The sequence below is a fragment of the Rhinoraja longicauda genome, chromosome 15 (genome assembly GCF_053455715.1).
Source record: "Rhinoraja longicauda isolate Sanriku21f chromosome 15, sRhiLon1.1, whole genome shotgun sequence".
NCBI classification, from domain to species: Eukaryota; Metazoa; Chordata; class Chondrichthyes; order Rajiformes; family Arhynchobatidae; genus Rhinoraja; species Rhinoraja longicauda.
Window position 1 is genome coordinate 28,551,827 of NC_135967.1, and position 21,347 is coordinate 28,573,173.

General features: G+C 39.8%; 1 protein-coding gene across 1 annotated transcript in view; it reads left to right on the forward strand.

The window, feature by feature from the left end:
* The window catches only part of LOC144600383 (ATP-binding cassette sub-family C member 5-like), a 92,988-nt gene that overhangs the window by 70,294 nt on the left and 1,347 nt on the right, over positions 1-21,347 (forward strand). Inside the window, exons 19-29 of the mRNA XM_078411964.1 lie at positions 447-593; positions 3,159-3,288; positions 5,344-5,497; positions 8,689-8,817; positions 13,329-13,515; positions 14,714-14,803; positions 15,531-15,720; positions 16,425-16,584; positions 16,724-16,802; positions 18,439-18,552; positions 19,835-19,999. Of these exons, the coding sequence (XP_078268090.1) occupies positions 447-593; positions 3,159-3,288; positions 5,344-5,497; positions 8,689-8,817; positions 13,329-13,515; positions 14,714-14,803; positions 15,531-15,720; positions 16,425-16,584; positions 16,724-16,802; positions 18,439-18,552; positions 19,835-19,999 (1,545 nt within the window). The remainder of the gene's footprint in view (positions 1-446; positions 594-3,158; positions 3,289-5,343; positions 5,498-8,688; positions 8,818-13,328; positions 13,516-14,713; positions 14,804-15,530; positions 15,721-16,424; positions 16,585-16,723; positions 16,803-18,438; positions 18,553-19,834; positions 20,000-21,347) is intronic.

Consider the following 21,347-nt stretch of genomic DNA (forward strand, 5'->3'; position numbering starts at 1 on the left):
TCAATGCTCACAATGAGGAAGAGGGGAATAGAACTGCATCATGGCTTATGGAACGATCGTTCAGAGGGGAAAAAAATGATTCCTGAATCTGATGGTGTGTGGTTTCAAGCTTCTGTATCCTCATAAAAGTTTCCATATTACAGTACTTTGAAATGAACGTACTTAGCTACTTCCAGGCATTCAGTGTCATAACCTTCTAATATGTAAGTTAAAAATAAACTTTCATGAGCTACAAATCTATATCACAACTAGAGCTTAAATATTATGTTTTAGACTACTGCATTACCACAAAACGTTAAGAAAATCTTAACGTTTTGTGTAAATGCAGTAGTTTAAATCACACACAACTGTGCATATCTCAGTAAACTGGCCACAACAGTGTTATTTGCCTCTGCAAATTATTGTAATTTGAGCAGTTAAGAGATTGTTTGAACATTACTTTTCAGAATACGCCAGTGACCAAGGGTAATGTGACCTACATCAGCAATAATATGAGAGATCATCCGAATCGGAACCTTTACACTTGGGTTTACGCTGCATCCATGTTGTCTGTACTGCTCTTCAAGGCACTACGTGGATACATATTTGTGAAGGTGCTGATTTGTTTTATTTATAAAACTTAACCACTTACTTTAATCATAACTGATCGAACTCCTGCATAAGTATTTCAATTTATATTTTCTTCAAAGCAGAATAAAGGAGCTGTTGAATTGATCACTATTCCAATCACCTTGGAAACTAAATTCATCTCTCGATTTTTGCGGGATATTTGTTGAAGCATTATAAACATGCTTATGTTAATTTAATTGCTAAGTATCACTGCAGATATGTCTTGTTCCTAGGTTGTCTATTTTCTTAGTTGTGTCTAGGCAATAAAGGGGAGGTTTTGAGGCTTCCCTGGCAATAAGCACAAAGCGGTAATCTCACAGTAGTAGCGGTGAATGCATTATTTCCTCATTTTTAATATTGCTCTGATTGTTTCAATACCCTAGGCCCAATGCAGAGCAGCCAATTTTATTAAATCACCCCGTAACAATGCATCATTATCTACAGGACCTTCTCAATGTACTTACCTGTAAATTTACATTGAAGTATCCAATAAAACTAAAACTGTCCATGGCACCACTTAATCATTAATGGTAAATTCATGAAGCAATCCAACATAGGATTATGAATGATAACCCTGTTAAGGTGAAAATCCCCATAAAATGTGCCTGACTGCTTTTACCTTGCCTGTTAGTAAGGTCAGCCTTTTAATCATTCAAAGGGATGTGCTTAATTAAAATATGCTGATTCTAGAAGTCATTGGGATGAATGGCAGACCATATAGGGAGGTAAAGCTCCCACCCTATATACGTATGGTAAATTATAACCAGAGAAACTTGACCAGAGGGTTGTGGAGGAAGGAAGATATTCTGGTTGGAGGTCTGTGACCAGTGGATTCCACAGGGATCTGTGCTGGGATCCTTGCTGTTTGTGATGTAAATTGGTTGGTGAGTAAGTTTGCTGATGACACCAAAATTGAAGGAGTTCCAAACAGTGAGAAAGGCTGTCTGAAGACGCAGCACAATATAGATCAGCTGCAGGAATGGGCAAAAAAATAACAGATATAGTTGCACCCGAGCAAGGTTGACATTGTGCACTTTGGGAGGCTGAAAGTAAGGGGAGAGTATACCGTTAATGGCAAGACCCATAACAGCAATCATGTGCAGAATGATCTTGGAGTCCAAGTTCATAGCTCACTGGATGTGTCAGCACAATTAGATAGGTGGTAAAGAAGACAAATGGTATGCTTGCTTTCGTGGCTAGGAGCATTGGGTATAAAAGTCAAGAGGGCATGATGCAGCTTTATAAGACTTTAGTTCGTTCGCATTTGGAGTATTGCTTGCAGTTCTGGTCATCCCATTGCAGGATGTGAAAGGTTTGGTGAGGGTGCAGATGAATTTACCACAATGCTGCCTGTATTAGAGGGTTTCAGCTAGAAGGAAGTTGGATAAGCTTAAACTGTTTTCTCTGGAACGTCAGAGGTTGAGTGGAGACTTGATAGAAGTATATAAAATTGTGAGAGGCAAGATTGGGTGGAAATGTCCAATAGAGGACATAGCTATTAGGTGAGAGGGGGAAAGTTTAATGGAATTGTATGGGGGCAAGCATTTTTAAACAGAGTGGTGGGGGCCTGGAACGCATAGCCAGGGGTGGTGGTGGTGGCAGATAGAATAGTGGTGTTTAATAGGCTTCTAGATGGGCACATGGAAGTGCAAGGAATAGAGGGATATGGATCATGTACAGGCAGATGAGATCAGTAGCATTTGCAATCAGGTTCAGCAGAAACATTGTGGGCTGAAGGGCACGTTCCTGTTTTATGTTCTATGTAAATATGCAAAGCATGGATTAACCTCTGGAGGTGATGAATAATGGTGAGGGGAATAATGGTGAGGGTGTTATGGTATTGACCCCCATTGCCAAGATGACTTCAAGACGTTCCTCTTGATTCTTCGGCTCCTGGAGGATTGCATATTTAATGAGTTAGCATGAATGGCACAGACTAATCTGCTCCGAGAGGGGTTTGTAAATACTGAATTGCTTCCAGTAGAAAGTGAGATAATGTACCTAGTGCCATCCAGGGAATACAAAGAGTTTTCTGATACCAAATTAGCACTAATGATTCATATCTGCATTTGATTTTTGTGCGGTTTCCTCCCCTTTCTGATCTTTCTGCTATTGTGCTGATAATTTGAATCAATAGCACTGATGACAGACAGTAACAAACCTAAGGGCTGGGTATTTCAAGCACTTCTCTTAATCCTGCTTCCTAGATCAAACACAGTTGTGGATAATATCTTGCCTTTTAAACATTTGAAGGGATGTGCTTAATTTAAATATGTCTGGAATTTATTTGGATCAATAATAGACCATATATGGAGGTAAAAATCCCACCCTAAATACTTATGGTAAATTACAACCGAAGAATAAACTTGACCAGAGCTAATAAACATTGGGCTAACAACATTCAATCTAATACACAAGTATTTTTGTTAAGTTAAATAACTTACAGTGATAGGGATTGTCTGCATGTCTCCATCAATGAAAATGGAAAATATCAGGCAGCATGTTTTTATTTAAATCTTTCGTGATTTTCTATTTTCTGTTTTGAACAGTGTACCTTACGGGCTTCCTCCAAGCTGCATGATGCTTTATTTAAAAAAATTCTCAAGAGCCCAATGAAATTCTTTGACACAACTCCTTTGGGTCGCATTCTGAATAGGTTTGCCAAGGATATGGATGAAGGTAATGCCTTGGTTTTGAAATACTTTAAATAGGCGCCCTTTTGTATTGAACTCATTACTGCATTGTAATTTCAATATCATGCTCAACACAGCTAGAATGTACATTCCATCTGCATTCCAACATATGATTGCATTTGACATTTGCTAAGCTGAGAGCAAAGAAAGGCTGGCCATCTCAAATAGAGGGGAGAAGAAAGTGCAGTGAAAATAACTTAACACATTGTAAATTCAAATAGGTCTCTGGGAGCAATTATACGGCCACTTTTGCACTGGACATGTTAAAATGCATTTGGGTGCATATCAAAATGTAAAATTACATTGCAATGTTTGTAAATCTTTGTAAATAATATCTAAATAAATAAAAACAATCCAACAAAATAGAGTCTTGTAAAACTTGGAGTCTGTGATTGCAGGAATATTTTCACATGTCCAGTACAGAGTGCATTAAAAGAGGTAATTGTTTTAAAAGCAGAATTGCTGCTTTCATTAGTGGAAATCACTGATGCAGACAAACTGCTGCAAACTTGCTTATTTCAAGTGTTCCCTTACATTAATCTGCTAATATTCATTTCTCTCCACAGCAGCAGAATTGCCAAATGTTTTTTTTTCTATGACTGTTGATCTTCTAAAAATACTGTTGTGCTAAATAGGGCAGATCAAACCCACCAGAGAATTTGAAAATAGTGCAGGAAAATAACTGCAGATGCTGGTACAAATCGAAGGTATCACAAAATGCTGGAGTAACTCAGCAGGTCAGGCAGCAGAGAGGGAATGGGTGACGTTTCGGGTCAAGACCCTTCTTCAGTCTAGGTTCTCGACCCGAAACGTCACCCATTCCCTCTCTCCTAGATGCTGCCTGACCTGCTGAGTTACTCCAGCATTTTGTGATACCACAGAGAATTTGAAAATAGTACATATAGATTTAAATACATTAAAACATTTAAAATAGGTTAAGCTGTTGGTAATTAATTAAAAACAAAGTGAAATGAAGAAAAATTAAATAACTTAAATAACTTAACGTGATTTAACTTTTAAAACGAGGTTTGTTGTTAAGGCCAGCAGCAGAGCAGAGGCTTAGTTGCACAAACATCTGAGCTCTAGTACTGAATTATATGTATAAAACAAAGACATGCTAAACATCAGAGGGTGGACAAGTAGCAATTCCATATGGTCCAATGAAAATAAAAGTCTTTAAGCAGAATAACAGTGTTTTCCCTTTGCAAACTGCATGAATTTCCTCTGTGTGCTCTGGATTCCTCCGACGGGTTTGTAATTTAATTGTCCTCTGTAAATTTTCCCCATTGTGTAGGAAGTTGATGTGAAAGTGGAATAACATACAACTAGTGTGAACAGGTGATTGGTAGTCTGTGTGGACTCAGTGGGCTGCAGGACCAGTTTCCATGCTGCATCTCTTTAAAGAAATGTAGCTGAATTTACTGAATTTAGATAAATCATTCACTATTGCCTGATTGCATACTATCACCCATTTTGTTTGTGTTATAATCATAAAAATAATTTTCTCACCATGGATGTTGAAACCTGCAGGTACTAGGAATGCTAATGTGAGTTTTCTTTCCAACTTATCTATCTTCAACAAGTGACCAAAGACCTTTCCTTTGCAGGAGAACAAATGATAGTGATAGAATATGCCAACATGGGAGAGAACACTTGGATAAACAACCTGGACTTGCAGGATTTGGGGGATTTCTGTGGGAATCAAAGGCAAACATTATTTGACTTTTTATTTTGGGGTTAGACTGGAGCGTGTCAGATTCCTGCACACTGCTTCGATGGAGATACTTTGTATTTCCTTTGTATAAAAACAATTCTAGATTAGTTTTCTTTGCATGTAGTCCTTTCTACTTTATTATTCGAAACACGTGCATGTTATGTCACATCATTTATTAATTAATGCAGCTAGAGTCTCAGTCTGTGTTCCTCAATTCCTCTCTCTATCTTCTGTGTAATTAATGTACATTTGTTGACAATGAACGTTGTGATTTATTTCATAAGGGAAAATTCTCATTACTAATTACCCAACATCTTCTGTTTTCAGTGGATGTGCGGCTGACCACTCAGTCTGAAATGTTAATCCAAAATATTATTCTTATATTGTTCTGTCTCGGTGTCGTCAGCGCAATCTTCCCATGGTTTCTGATTTCAGTATTACCTCTCTGCATTATCTTCGTGATTGTTAACAAGATTTCAAGGTAATGTTGTTTCAGCTTATTTTCCTCTGAAATTAAATTATTAATGGAGAGCAAAGGTTGTTCTGTTTAATTTGTTCTGCAGCTGGTTTTTGTTTCTTGTCTGTCAAATGAAATTATGATTTACTATTGCAGAATTAACAAACTATTTTAAAGCTAATAGAACTATGGTCACTGGTTCCAAAAGTCTCACCCACTGACACTTCAGTCACTTGCCCTGCCCAATTCACTAAAAGTAGGCCATGTTTTGCTCTCTCCCTTGTTGGACCCCTTCCATATTGCCCAAGGAAACTTTCCTGAACACACAAAAATTCCTCCCCATCCAAGTCCTTGGCATCATGACAATTTCAGTCTATATTGGGAGAGTCAAAAACTCCTGCATTACAACACTATTGGTCTTACAGCTATTTACCATCTCTCGGCATATTTGTTCCTCCAATTCTGGTTGGCTATTAGGGAACCTACAGTACAATCCCAACATGGTGATCGTTCGCTTTTTATTTCTCATTTCCACCTATAGAGCCTCACAGGACAATCCTTCAGTAATGTCATCTCAGACTAGGTCAGTGATGTTCTCCTTAATCAATAAAGCAACACTACCTCCTCTGATGCACCCACCTCTATCATGCCTGTAGCACTGTGTCCTGGGACATTAAGCTGTCAGCCCTGGCCCTCCCTTTGCCAGGTTTCCAATAATGGCTAGAATGTTCCAGTCACACGTACCCACCCATTCATGCCCTGGGTTCATCAGCCTTGCCCATCAGGCCTCCATCATTGAAATATATACAACTTTATCCTGCCATTTTCACTTGCTTCTGCTGTGCTCCAGCTTATCCTGTCCACTAAACTTGCTGTCATTACCTATGTATTGACTTCTAGCCTCTGACTTGTCTCTCTACTGCATTGAATCTCATCAGTCTGTCAATCTAGTTTAAGCACTCCCAAGTAGTACTAGCAAACTTGCCTGCCGGGATATTGGTCCCCCTCCAGTTCAGGTGCAAACCATCCCTCTTGTACAGGTCATCTGCCCCAGAAGAGATTGCAATGGTCCAGAAATACAAATCTCCTGCCACCTACACCCGTTCTTCAGCCGCACATTCACCTATCCTACCTGTTCCTACCCTCACTAGCACATGGTAGGGATTTAGAGATCACTACACTTGAGGTCATTCTTTTTTACCTTTAGCCAATCTCCCTACATTCACTCTGCAGGACCTACTTTATTTTCCTTCCCATGTCATTTATGCCATTGTACATGTCTTCTGGCTGCTCGCCCTGCCCCTCAAGAACGTTCTGCAGTTGCTCCGAGACATCCTGGCTTCAGGGGGGAACACTCCATCCTGGAGTCTTGTTTTTTTTCCACAGAACTTTCTGCTTGTCATCCTAATGAATGAGTCACCCATCACTATTGCTCTGCGTGACCCCACTGTGCCTCAGAGCCAAACCAGGTGGCACAGACCTCACTGCTACTCTCCTCTGAACAGTCATCCACACCAACAATCAACTAAACTGTATACTTGTTTTGGAGAGGAATGGCCACCAGGAATTCCCACACTCTCTTTCCTCACATTCATCTACCTACTGTCAGCCTGTAACTTCAGTTTAACCATCTCATTCTAGCTCATATCCTTAATGTTATCATTCTCCCAGATGATCCTAAGGTCATCCAGCTGCAGATCCAGTTCCCTCACACAGTCAATCAGGAGCTGCAGCTGGACACACTTCCCACAGGTGTCGTTGTCAGGGACACTGGAAGTCACGCTGACTCCCCACATCCTGCAGGAGGAGCATTCAAGTGCCCTAACTGCCATCTCTACTGCACTCAGACCAAGGAGGATCCACACAGAAATAAAAACAACCTGTATCTTACTTCTCCATCACTCTACTCAGCCTCCTCTTCAAAGCCTCACAAGCCAAAGCCTCAGTGCCTACCCTTAACAAAGTACTTAGCCTCACAAACCAAAATCTTAGCACTTAGACCTCAACACACAGCTGCTCCCAATGGCCCACTGCACAGGTGCCTGTCTCCTTTTATACACCACGAGGAGCAGTCACTCTGGGATGTTCAAAACTCCTGTGCTGCTTCTCCTCCATGCTGCTCAAGTGAAACCGAGAGTACGTTTGAGAGACTGTTTAGCTAAAATCATGGTTTAGTGTGTAATGAAAAATATTTTCAACAAATTCCGGTTTTTTTTTCATGCTTCTTGAATGAAGAGCTGATGAATTTGTATAAATGATACAGGGGAAAGCTGGACAGCATACCCTGTGGCAGAGCAGTGTATCACTGCTAGCAGCTGCCACACAAGTGCATACTCCAGACCTTTCTTCCAGATTTTCTCCTTTACAATTATGAGTTTTGACAATCTTGCCATTGTGTTAAATGGAAATTTAATTCCATGCTCTTTTAATGAAAAAGACGTATAGTTCAACTGATGTATGAATAAAAACAATCAATGATAGTCTAATGCTGTCATCAAGAGTTTAACAATTACAAATAAATATATAGTACAAAGTATCTTTACAATTTATTATTATTTTTGATTTTAATAGCAGAACATGTTATTTGGATCCAACATAAATAAATTAAGATAATAGACACATAATGCTGGAGTAACTCAGCAGGACTGGCAGCATTTCTGGAGAGAAGGAATGGATGACATTTCGGGTCGAGACCCTTCTTCAGACTATTTAAGATTAAGATGATCCCTGGTTTGAAAAACGTTAAGGAATAATGTAATTAATCTCAGCCCAACTTGTACAGGTGTTTAAATTTTACTGAGCTAGGGAGCAGGAAAAAAATTGAGGGTTTCCATTCTGTTGAAAGGGATTAGCTTAGGACCATTGAATAATTGGATTTGTGTGCAATATGTCTCTACTCACAGATGGAGAATGCACATGGGGGGGGGGTTTATAAGTACCAACAAGCTTGAGACTGTATTTCAAATATTTCACCTTTGAGAAAAGAGGAACGAAAGAAAATAAAATGGAGAGTAGAACGGAAGTGAACGATGAATAATGATGTATGGAAAGGGTGATATAGTTAATATTCCCAATGTTAATTTAATTTTTCTCTTCATAGAATGCTACCTTGCTGCTGATATTTCCAGCACATTCTATTTTTATTTCAGTTTTCAAGCATGCACAGCGTTTTGATTTTCGTAAATAATGATCTAGGATTTTGTATCCATTGGCAGGGTTTTAGTTCGTGAACTTAAGAGAATGGACAGTATCAGCCAGTCACCGTTAACATCTCACATTACCTCCAGCATCCAGGGTTTGTCAACTATTCATGCTTATGACAAGGAAAGTGATTTCCTACAAAAGTGAGTAGTAAATGCAATCCCATCCAAATAAAATACTGAAATATATTAACTTATAGAGTAAAGCGCAATTAATATATATATATATATAACATATAAAGTGGATATCTGCTGGTGAGCATATGTGAAGCTCATAAATAACTATAGAAAGGAATCTATATACTAAAACTCTTGTTTGTTTGTTTGTCCTGACCTACAGCCAAAACGGTACATGATAGCGTGACAATTTTAGGCCCACCTTACTCACCATTGTCCTGTGGTGCTATGGATGAAGTTTTATTCAAATTGGTGTTATATTTTTAAAATTATTCACATTTTAAAGTTTGAAAAACCACACATGCGCAGTTGGGGCCCCATTTATCTGGTACTTACATAAGATGGCCGCCGCATCTGCACATGCGCAGAACAAACGCATCTGCGCCTGCGCAGTTGGGGCCCGTTGATCTCGGGTATGAGCAGGGCTCGGCCGCCTGTCTCTTGGGGGCGGGTTTGCCGGCTCCGTAGTGGCGGGAGAGCCAGGCCTGGTGCCGGGGAAAGCAGCCGGAGCATGGGCCTGGGCCTGGACGTGACCGGGTAACCGCGAGCCTGAGGTGGGCCAAGGGGAAAGACGGCAGTAGCAGCAGCGGCGGTGAGGCTGGGCGTTGGTGGAGGCCGAGGCCTGGGCCTGGCACTGGGCCTGCCCTCGGCTCCCCCGTCCCCCCTCCTTTCCCCGGTTGGCTCGGCGCCTTCCCCACGCCGCCCAGAGTCCAGCGGCATCGGCGCAACTACAGTGGGAGAGCCACCGCTGTCACTGTCTACCCACCACAGTGAAAATCTCCGCACCAGGACGGGACCGGACTCTTTCCCCCCCACCCCCACCCCCGCTCCACCAATGGCGGCTGCCTGGGTCGGGAGGCGGGTTGCTACGCAACCTCCATTAGGTAGAGGGGAGGGGGAGGGAGGGGGAAGGAGGGAGGGGAGGGGGAGGGAGAGGGGGGGAGAGGGGAGATGGGGAGGGAGGGGGAGGGAGGGGGGAGGGAGGGGGAGAGGGGAGAGGGAGGGAGTGGGAGGGAGTGGGAGAGGGGGAAAGAAGGGGGGAGGCTGGAGGGGGAGGGAAGGAGGGAGGGTAGGAGGGGAGGGAGGGAAGGAGAGGGCAGGGGGGATGGGAGGGTTTACCCAGAGTAGGGGAATGAAGAACCAATGGACATATAGTAGGTGTAAGGTGAGAGGAGAAAGATTTAATAGGGACCTGAGAGGGGGGGGGGCACCTTTTCTCACATTTGAGCTGGCAGGGGAGGTAGTTGACTTGTGTACTATATATGTGTACTATAAACCACATTTAAAAAAGACATTTGGACAGGTACATGGATAGGAAATGTTTAGAGGGATATGGGTCAAACACGTACTGTCTTGGGGGGATCTTATTGAAACATATAAGATAATTAGGGGATTGGACACATTAGAGGCAGGAAACATGTTCCCAATATTGGGGGATTCCAGAACAAGGGGCCACAGTTTAAGAATAAGGGGTAGGCCATTTAGAATGGAGATGAGGAAGAACTTTTTCAGTCAGAGAGTGGTGAAGGTGTGGAATTCTCTGCCTCAGAAGGCAGTGGAGGCCAGTTCGTTGGATGCTTTCAAGAGAGAGCTGGATAGAGCTCTTGAGGATAGCGGAGTGAGGGGGTATGGGGAGAAGGCAGGAATGGGGTACTGATTGAGAGTGATCAGCCATGATCGCATTGAATGGCGGTGCTGGCTCGAAGGGCTGAATGGCCTACTCCTGCACCTATTGTCTATTGTCTATTGACTAGAGTAGATGGGGCATCTTGGTTGGCCCGGACAAGTTAGGCTAAAGGGCCTGTTTCTGTGCTGTATTATTTTATGGCTTGATGACTATTTTAGGTTGATGATTTTTCATCAGAACTGTTGACCATTGACTGAAAGTGATTACTCTGATTTTCTCCCCACAGATGTTCCCTGAACTTCTGAGTATTTCAACCATTCTGTGGACTTATTTCAAATTTCTTGCGATTGTAGGGTTATTTTACTTTTAATTAGGAATGGGAATTATGTTTTTCGTTTCAAACTCAGGACTCTAAGGTTATGTTCTGGATTGAAACTTAACACATGTATAAAATGAAATCTAGTGAGTGACAATAACATTTTTAAAATCTCAAACTTATCTCCAGTTACCCTCACTCCCAATCACCATTTCACAGTTAAGGAGTGCAGAACAATGGAAAGGCAGCCAATCCACTCTCAGGGGCTGAATGGAAAATTTAAATAATAAATTATTAAATTTATTTTTTAAGATTTAATAGTGGGCTGCTCCATTTACTATCTTCAGCCAAAGAGAGTCAAGGAAACCATTGAGGATATGCTATGTACTTGTGGATCACAAAGAACCAGAGTAGTCTCCCATCTTTCCGCAGATCTTAGATTGGTACCTTTCAGTTTGTGCTGAATACAAAGCACTAGAGGAACTCAGCAGGTCAGATAGCATGTTGGGCGGGAATGGACAGACAATATTTTGGGTCAGGTATGTGCTGCTGGGTCTACTGTTAGATCTCCTCACCCAGCTGCACGCAAAGCTTCTCAATCAGTCAAACCACCAGGCGGACAAAGAACCTTTCAATGAATGTTTCTGTTTCCTTCCCTCACCTATATAAATCCTACCCCTTTTTAACATCCAATCTTCTTTGACAGTTAAGTTCAGCTAATAGCATGAGCTTGCAATTAAACCTGCATTTTCTGAACGGTAAGATATTGGGGAACGACTCATAAGTCTATACACATGTGTACGTGCTTAAGGGTATATATACAGGTGCACAAATTCAAGCATGATTTTACTTGTATATAGTCGGGGAATAAGTGTTTCGCCAAACACCTGTGCTCAGTCTACCAAGGCCTACTGAATCTCCCGGCTGCTAACCATTTTAACTTGCCTTGGCATTCCCATACTGACCTTTCTGTCTGGGCCTCCTCCATTGTCAGAGTGAGGCCATGCGTGAGGAACACCACCTCATGTTCTGCTTGGTTAGCTTACAACCTAATGGTATGAACAATGAATTCTACAATTTTTGGTAAATACAAAACCTCTGTCTCTCCCTTCTTTCCCCAAACCCCCTCCCCTTGTCCTCCTGGACTCACACCTATTTCTCCCCTCCCTCTTCCCTTCCATTCCTTCTTCTAGCTTCACAATTTGCAACTCTTCAATCCTTTCGTACCACACCTTCTGTCTTTTCATCTCTGACCTTTGTCCAACCATCTGCCTATCAAAACCACCTTTGCCTGTTTCAGCCTATTACCTGCCAGACTTTGGCCTGCCCTCCTCTCTCCAGCTTTCTTCACCTCCTCTGCCCCCACCCCCCGCCCCCAACCCCCCCCACCACAATCAGTCCTGACCCAAAACTTTATCTATCTATGCTTTCCTTAGATGCTGCCTGACCCGCTAAATTACTCCAGCACCTTGTCTACTTTTGGAAGGGAATAAGTTGTTTCTCATAGAAACATAGAAAATAGGTGCAGGAGAAGGCCATTTGGCCATTTGAGCCAGCACCACCATTCATTGTGATTATGGCTGATCATCCACAATAAGTAACCTGTGCCCACCTTCTCCCCATATCCCTTGATTCCACTAGCACAATGGGCTAGATCATAATGTGCTGCATTCTGGCACATTAATAGAACAATGTGGAAATTGGGATATGGTTAGAGGGCATGAGAAATAGGATGTGTTTTGTGGTGGAATATACGTATAAAGTGCTGTCAGCAGTTTACCTTTCACCTGTGACCCCCAAGATCTTGATAAGAGAAATGGCTTAATTTTATCCTCAACTGTTCTGCTGAAGTGAAGATGTAAAATCCCAAACTATTAGTAGCTTGAAGGAGTTAGGATGAGTAAACTTGTTAGTTAATTATGAAAATCCAATAACATTAATTAAAAGTATAGGTGACGTTTCGGGTTGAGACCTTTCTTCAGACTTAATCATCTCAAGACTTCAGTGTCTGAAGAAGGATCTTGACCCGAAACATCACCTATTCTTTTTCTCTGGAGATGTTGCCTGATCCACTAAGTTCCTCTGGCATTTTGTGCCTATCTTCGACGTAAACCAGCAGAGGCAGTTCCTTCCTAAACATAAATTAAAACTTTTGATTTGTGAAACACCCGGAGAATGCAAAATCACATTGTCATATTTTCAAATAAATTAAAATTAGGTTTAGAATTAATACTCTAAGGTGAATACAGTTTGTGTACCTATTTCCAAAGCTTGAACTGAACAAATATATTGAAGGTACTTGTATTATCTTAGACTCATTTGTTGGTTAATTTGTAATGTCTGCTTTTCTGTTGGGAGATGCATGAGCATAGTCACTAAATGAAGGAATACAAACACCACTCCTGACATCTGGTGGTGGAATACCTCATGTAAGCCTTGAAGCTATTGATGAGCCTAGATACTTTTGGTCAACATACACAGTTTTGAAGAATCAGACGTACTGGCTCTTAACTCTGCAGCTGTCATTTTCCTCAGGTATCAAGAACTACTGGATTGTAATCAAGGCCCACATTTCCTATTCAGCTGTGGCATGCGATGGCTGGCTGTACGCCTTGACCTCATTAGTATTATACTCATCACCATAGTTTCAGCAATGATGATTTTCATGCATGGAAGGATTCCACCAGCCTATGCAGGTCTTGCCATCTCCCATACAGTCCAGGTAAGTTCCAATTTAAAACTGTCTACAAGTTTTTAAGTATGATTAACAACAAAACACAACCAAGGGTTCTGATCCAAAAGATTGCCTGTCCATGTTTTCAATGGATACTGCCTGACCCGCTGAGCTACTCCCATCATTTTATGTTTATCTTTGGTATAAACCAGCATCTGCAGCTCATTGTTATTACCACCATAGGGTTGATGTGCATTCAAACAGGCTTTTTAATGTCATATAATACTCCAAGGCTTTTTATTGGAACATTATCACGCAAAATTCGGCACTGATTAGCATAAGGAGAAATTATAAAGAATGTGCAAAAATGGCAGAAGATGGAGGAACAGTTTAGGATGTGGAAGTGAAAGGGTAGAAATCCAGAACTTAAGGTCCTGGCAGCTGAAACCGCTGTTGGTAATATTAGAGCAATTACATTTATGTACAATCAAGAGGCTAGATTTGGAGGAACACAGACATGTTTTAGAGGTGTAATTATAGAAAGGGAAAGGACAGAAATGAGAATTAAAATCAGAGTCAGTAAACCTGGGGATGATAGATTGTTTGTGTGTTATTACAAAATCAGCAGCAATTTATGTCTGAGCAGTGAATGGCAAAAAATGACTACACAGGGTATGCTTAAGCCAAGGGGGAGTTTTTTTAAGGATAAAGCTGACATGCTTGTTCAATGCAAGACTCTAATGCTCACACTAGCAGCCATCTATGCTTCAGATGGTGTCTGGTAATGATTTCAACTTTGCAAAGACAGAATGAGAGCAATCAGGTAGAATGTTCTGGGATAGTTAGATACACAGGTAGTAAATGATCAAATTTGGGTTTTAACCATAGGTGAAAGTAAGCTGAGAAAAAACACCAAGCTTATTTCAAATACATATAATTGCAAGATTTTACAATCTTGATTCTATCCAGAATATTGTCTTTTCATCCTACTTTCCCACAGTGGAAATGGGAAACCCTTATTATGACTGAGGAGTAGTTACCTGTTTAAGAATCTTACAGGATACAATTATGAAGGTACTCGTGTGGTGTCTACAATGTTATCTACAAATTTCAGAACATATTGCTGTCTAAAACATCAAATTAAATTGTGCCTTTTAGTTAAATTATACATAGATTTTATTTAACTGATTTTATTCCCTCTCATTAGAATAACCTCTTAATTTTATCTTTTGATGTTCTCAATCAGCTCACAGGACTTTTTCAATTTACGGTCCGCCTAGCATCAGAATCAGAAGCCAGGTTCACATCTGTAGAAAGGATCAGGCATTACATAGTGGTAAGTATTGTAGCTTTAATCATGGCATTTTGTATTTAAACTGTGAAAAGTAACCTGATTTGGACATGAAAAAGGAATGTGAGGATATGGGGCTGGATGGGACCCAGCTGTGATCTTATTAAATGTCATGGAACTGTAGTTTGGATGGGAAGTGCAACTTGTTGCTGCTGCCAAGTAATGCATTCAGTGCGATCCACTAAAGATGAATTTATAATTTATAAACCCAATCAGAAGGCTACATGATGTAATGGGTTGACTAAATAATTTAATATAGAGTGCCTTTCCATTGAAGTGTAATAAAATTTTAATGGGGATTTTTCAATTGTATGATTATGCAATATCTTTTTATAAATTTTTATCAAGTTGTATATTTAAAGTGCTTTTGAGTAGTAACAGAATATCTAACAGATCATGACACCCCTGCCAACCATCAAATAAAACAGAAAACGCTGGAAACATTCAGCAGGTCTGGCAGCATCTGCGGAAACAGAAACGGAACGAACGCCTCAAGTTAAAGACTTTTTGTCAGACCGTGAATGACGCTGACTGTTTCTCTTTTCACAGATGCTGCCCGACCTGTGAATGTTTCCAGCATTTGTTGTTTATATTTCACCTTTAAAGCAGCTGCATTTCTTGGATTATCACTAGTCAGGAAACAATATATTATGTGATTGTCAGAAAATTGTTATAATTTGATGTTATATTTTACATTCTTTGTCACTTATAGAATTTGGAATCAGAAGCACCATCTCATATTCCAGAGACAGCACCTTCTCCCAACTGGCCTCGGGAAGGAGAAATCCAGTTTCATGAAGTGGAAATGTGTTACCGTGATAACCTACCACTTGTACTGAAGAAAGTTACATTTACCATCAAACCCCGGGAAAAGATAGGCATTGTAGGGAGAACAGGATCAGGTATTTACATTCTTATTTGTAGTATTCATAAATTATACTGGAGAATGTTGAAATTATTTAAAGAGATTTTTGAAGTTGTGACCCCTGACTAAATTATTTAAAGTAACGTATTTTACTGTCAGCAAGTCAGTTTCTATTTCAATCAGTATATTAGATAATTGGTGTGCTGGTGCACAAATATAAGATTATATTTTACATGAAATTACCAAATATTTTACTTGGAACCAGTGATCTCGCATGGAGCATTTAAGGAAGGAAATTTTCCTCAACAGATGTTTGTCATCAGGAATTGGTGCATAAATTGAAGACTTTCACAGTGTGCATGATATCAGAGTTGTCAGAGTTTTTAATGTTCTGACCTAATTTAAAAGCTTGTAATTAAATTCATTGATTTAACAAATATAAAAGTAAATAAATCATTTTGGAAATAGCTCCCATGCTTCAAGTCAAGGTATGTTGTCCTTTACTCAGTCAAGTGCAAAAATTCCAGAATTTTCCAGATGAAATAACAGCCAATGAAAAATCTATTCTATTCCATTATCTGCTGGGGAATGATGAAATTTCCACTTTCAGACCTCCAATTGCAATCATTATTACTTCACTCTAGAAGCTTGCAGGATATTCAGCCATTTAATGCTTGGAAAGCCATAGGAGGTGTACACTAATCAAAGATTAATTCATCTTGAGTTTTGTTTTATTAACAGGGAAGTCATCCCTGGGAGTGACATTGTTCAGACTGGTAGAAATTTCCAGTGGTGCCATTACAATAGATGGTGTGAAGATCAGTGATATTGGACTGGATGATCTTCGAAAGAAACTATCCATTATCCCACAGGAACCTGTGCTCTTTGCTGGGACCATTAGGTATGTAAATGATTTGACAAAGTTCCCATTGATCTGTATCTTGGAAATTTAGCATTAAGAAGCATACAACTGAAGTTCACATCCTAAAGGGGATATCATACCCATACCGACAAGAGATACAAATTGTGTTTATTTTCAGATCAAACCTGGATCCTTATAATCAATGTACTGATGCTCAAATTTGGGACGTGTTAGAAAGAGCTCACATGAAAGAAAATGTAAGTATCTGTAATATGTGAGTGATGAAAAACATAAATTTTCTATGTATCACATGTTTCTGGTGTGTCTTATTTGTCTGTAATCTGTAATAATATTACAGTGTCTTGTTTGTACCCTGAATTGTTGGTATAATTTCATTTCACGCCAAGTCAAATAATACCACATGGATTCAAAATAAATAGTCAAAAACACGTATTGAAAGAGGACTGTAACTTTAAAATAGAGAAATACCCCACAAAAATCTTTGAAGGCGATACATTTTATTCTAAAGAGTGTTACATGAAACACAGCTTAATTGGATGTCACAAGTGGTTTATAGGCCAGACAGTTACATAAATCCATAAATCTGCTGCCTTGTGGCAAGTCATATTTCCATTGCTGGATCAAATCACAGCTGAAACCTGTAGAGGAATATTTTGTATATCTTTTGTTGACCATACTTTGTGACGTTCCTATTGTGATTTTATTCCACTAAGATCTGAATGAAAGAAATTTGATTAACTTCAATGATAAATTGGACTTTGCATGGTTTGGTCTTTCAAATCACATGATTACTTGTTTTATGTAATTGATTTCTTAGGTTTCCTCTTTGTATTCCAGTGACAGGCTATTTTTCCTTCTTGCAAGAAACAAGATTTATTACTATGCTTTATTTAAATTCTCTTTTATATAACCCTGGAGTCGGGGACAGCTCTTTTAAAAAAAAGCAAAACATTTTTCAGTGATAATTATTCATACCTGAATACTTAGAACTTATCATTGTCATACTGTGTTTCTCTATTTGTAGGCAGCCCCTTTTAAATTCTTCTGCATAAAGTAAACCAAATTATATATACTGAGTAAATTTTTTTTTGACAAGTTTATGATTTTCTATTGAGAAGACTCTTTCCAGATTAAATTAAGAAATATAACAATTAGAGAAAAGTTGTATTATTGGACCGAAAAGAGGAATTTTACTCCGAATTTAACCACTGCTATCCCTAACATAAAAATAATAGATATTGACACTCTACAAAATTAACATCAATCATACTCGACACAGCTCGGTGGTGCAGCGGTAGAGTTGCTGCCTTAAACTGCCAGAGACCCGGGTTCGATCCTGACTACGTGTGCTTGTATGTACGGAGTTTGTACGTTCTCCTCATGACTTGCGTAGGTTTTCTCTCAGATCGGTTTCCTTCCACAATTTAAAGATGTACAGTTTTGTAGGTTAATTGGCTTGGTATAATTGTAAATTATTCCCAGTATGTAGGATAGCGTTAGTGTGCGGAGATCTGTGTTGCAGTGCTAATTTTTTAGGTGCCGGAGCTGTCACTGGTGCCGGAGTGGCCGCTGTTAAATTCCCCGCTAGTTAAAATTCCCCGCTGTTTATTTTGTCTTTATTTTTACGGAGGTGCCGGCGCTCCGGTGAGCTCCGGCAGCACTGCACCCTTGGCGGAGATTGCTGGTCGGCGCGGACACGGTGGGTCGAAGGGCCTGTTTCCTCACTGTATCTCTAAACTAAACTAAACTAAACTAAACCATACTAAATACTGAAGGAATTGAAAATTTACCAAAATAGTTTGTGAAAATGATGCTGGATTTAGAATTTTCAGATATGAATTGACAATATTGTTGAACATATGAATTTTACAGATTTCACAGCTGGATGAGAAGCTTGATTTTGAGGTCATGGAAAATGGAGAGAATTTTTCTGTGGGTGAACGGCAGTTGCTATGCGTGGCACGGGCCCTTCTTCAACACAGCAAGGTAACAATTTTAGACGGTATTATTTTGCAGCATTCACCATTGGGGAACAAATGACTTGGAAGGTAAAGATGCCCAAGAGATAGCGGGGTTTGGAAACTAAAGTTTTGATATTTCAGAATTCTTAGTGATCTTTTGTCAGGAAATAGTAAATAACAACCAAGAAAGCTAAGGTAGACACAAAATGCTGGAGTAACTCAGCGGGACAGGCAGCATCTTGGGAGAGAAGGAATGGGTGACGTTTCGGGTTGAGACCCTTCTTCAGACTCTTCTCTTTGCCCATTCCTCTCCCGAGATGCTGCCAGTCCCACTGAGTTACTCCAGCATTTTGTGTCTACCTTTGATTTAAACCAGCATCTGCAGTTTTTTTTCCTAACCAAGAAAGCTACATTTGCTTTAAAGTAAAGGTAATTTCAAATAATTTCATTTCAAATGTTTGATTGTATGAACATGTTATATGGAAGATTAAGGGTAATAGAAATGTGAATAGGTGAGAGTCAACTAGACTGAGAGAATGAAGAACGGCATAAAGTTGGTTTGGTGGACAAGTTGTCATTTCCAAAATCTATTTACATTTGCTATCTGGAACTAAATGCCAATTAAAAGTTTGTCCTATCAAGCAAGATTCAAGATTCAATTTAATTGTCACATGTACCAATTAAGGTACAGTGAAATTTGAGTTACCATACGGCCATACTAATGAAAAGCAACACGACACACAACCACATAAAATAAAATTTAACATAAACAAAGCAAACATAACATAGCAAAGAAGTGTTTTACAAGTTTAAGGCGACCCATAGAATACTTTGGACTTCAAGCAGATGTTTCTGATTTGAATCACATGAATAGGCTAAAAGTTTCATTAGATAGGAAATATCATGGACATGTGTAAGTTATGTGAGCACAAAACTAGATTCATTTCATTGACTCGTGTCAGCTTATGCAAAAAATGAAAACTTATTAACAGCATTGAAAAAGCAACAGGATGCCAAGTTTCTAACTGCAGCCTTCACAGTTATAGTTATGAATGACATGTCACCATGATCTTGTAAATTCATTGACTACCTTGCACTTGGGTGGAGGGAGGGAATACCAAGTTTCCTCAAATTTTCTTCAGTTAATTTGTCTCACCATGACCTCCATCTCACAACAAGGCTAACTGGTTTAAAGACGAAGTCAGGGTGAGCATAAGGTGCAAACACTTTTGTTTTCATTTTTTTTCCATCTTGCTTCTGTTAAACAGTTCAGTGATGCAATTTTGAAATGTACTTCTTCAAATTAGATTTTATTGCTGGATGAAGCCACAGCTGCCATTGACACTGATACCGGCGTATTGATTCACAAGACCATTCAGGAGGTTTTTTCCAATTGTACAATGCTGATCGTAGCACATCGGCTTCACACAGTTTTGAACTGTGACAGGATAATGGTGATGGACCAGGGAGAGGTAAGATACTATTGCTTGTCCAAGTTAAACTTAACAAGTAGATCAGATATTAGAGACTGAAAAATGACTTTTTTAAATTCTATTTTTTACTTCAATTAGCCATCACCTCCCTGGACTATCGATGGGAAGACAAACACTATGTTCTTGTACTGAAAAAACCCTATCATTGGTTGAAGTTGCTTAGAGCACTTTAGACTTTAAACATACAGTGCGGAAACAGGCCCTTCGGCCCGCCGGGTCCGTGTCGACCGGAGATCATCCCGTACACTAGCACTATCCAACACACTAGGGCCAAATTACATTTTCACAGAGACCAATGAACCTACAAACCTGTATGTCTTTAGAGTGAGGGAGGAAAGCGGAGCACCCAGAGAAATCTCACGCAATCACAGGGAGAATGTACAAACTTCATACAGACAGAGATCACAGTCAGGATCAAACTCAGGTCTCTGGCGCAGTAAGGCAGCAACTCTACTGTTGAATAGCACTGTTGAGTGGATGAATCAAAATGCCCCACGACCAAATGGAAGATATTTTAGTTTCATCTCTACAGCTTTCAAGACAGTCGCCATTCAGAGTGTTTAAAACCTTTCTCATCCAGGTAAATCATGCCAGTTTCACTGAATAAGTTAGCCACCTTTGGACATCCTCAAAGGGGATGCTTGGCCAAAATTCCGAACAAACCTTGTTATGATAATTGTTGAGATGTATCTGGTTGTCAACTCTGTTTGATTTAAACGACAGCTATTTAAATCCAACTATTCTTGGGTATTTATTTGCTTGAATTGTTGAAATAAATAAGTTTAATCTTAAAACGTAACCTATTTAGAACCTGCAAAAAGGCATTGGTTAAGCTAAAAAAATCAGTTCTTAGGAAATGGTGAAAGGATTTAATATGCAAGGCAACTGAGAAGAAATAGAGTTTCTGCCTGCCCGTACATCAGTATATGGGCAGGTCACAGATGTTAAGAGACCCGTTGGCAGGTGCACAAATTGCAGACTTTCAGGGTCATGTCAGTTGGCAAAAACTGCAACACTGGAGGGAGCAGACCAACTTCTGCATTTCTAGATTTAGTCTGGACATGTGCTGATATTCATAGTTGCTATCAAAATTATCCAATAATCATAGCAGGCATTGATAGCCCCACCATTATTATTGCAGTACAAATACGGCTATCTGGCTTCAGTGTGTTTTTATCTCATTTAAAAAAAAGATCCAGTATATTGTCCCTCTGCCAATTCTTGAGGAAAAGAATAATCCAGTGGAGAAATGACAAACACACACAACAAAACACGTTTTTTGTTCATTGCCCTGAGCAATTTCACTTACAGTATGCAACACAGAAAT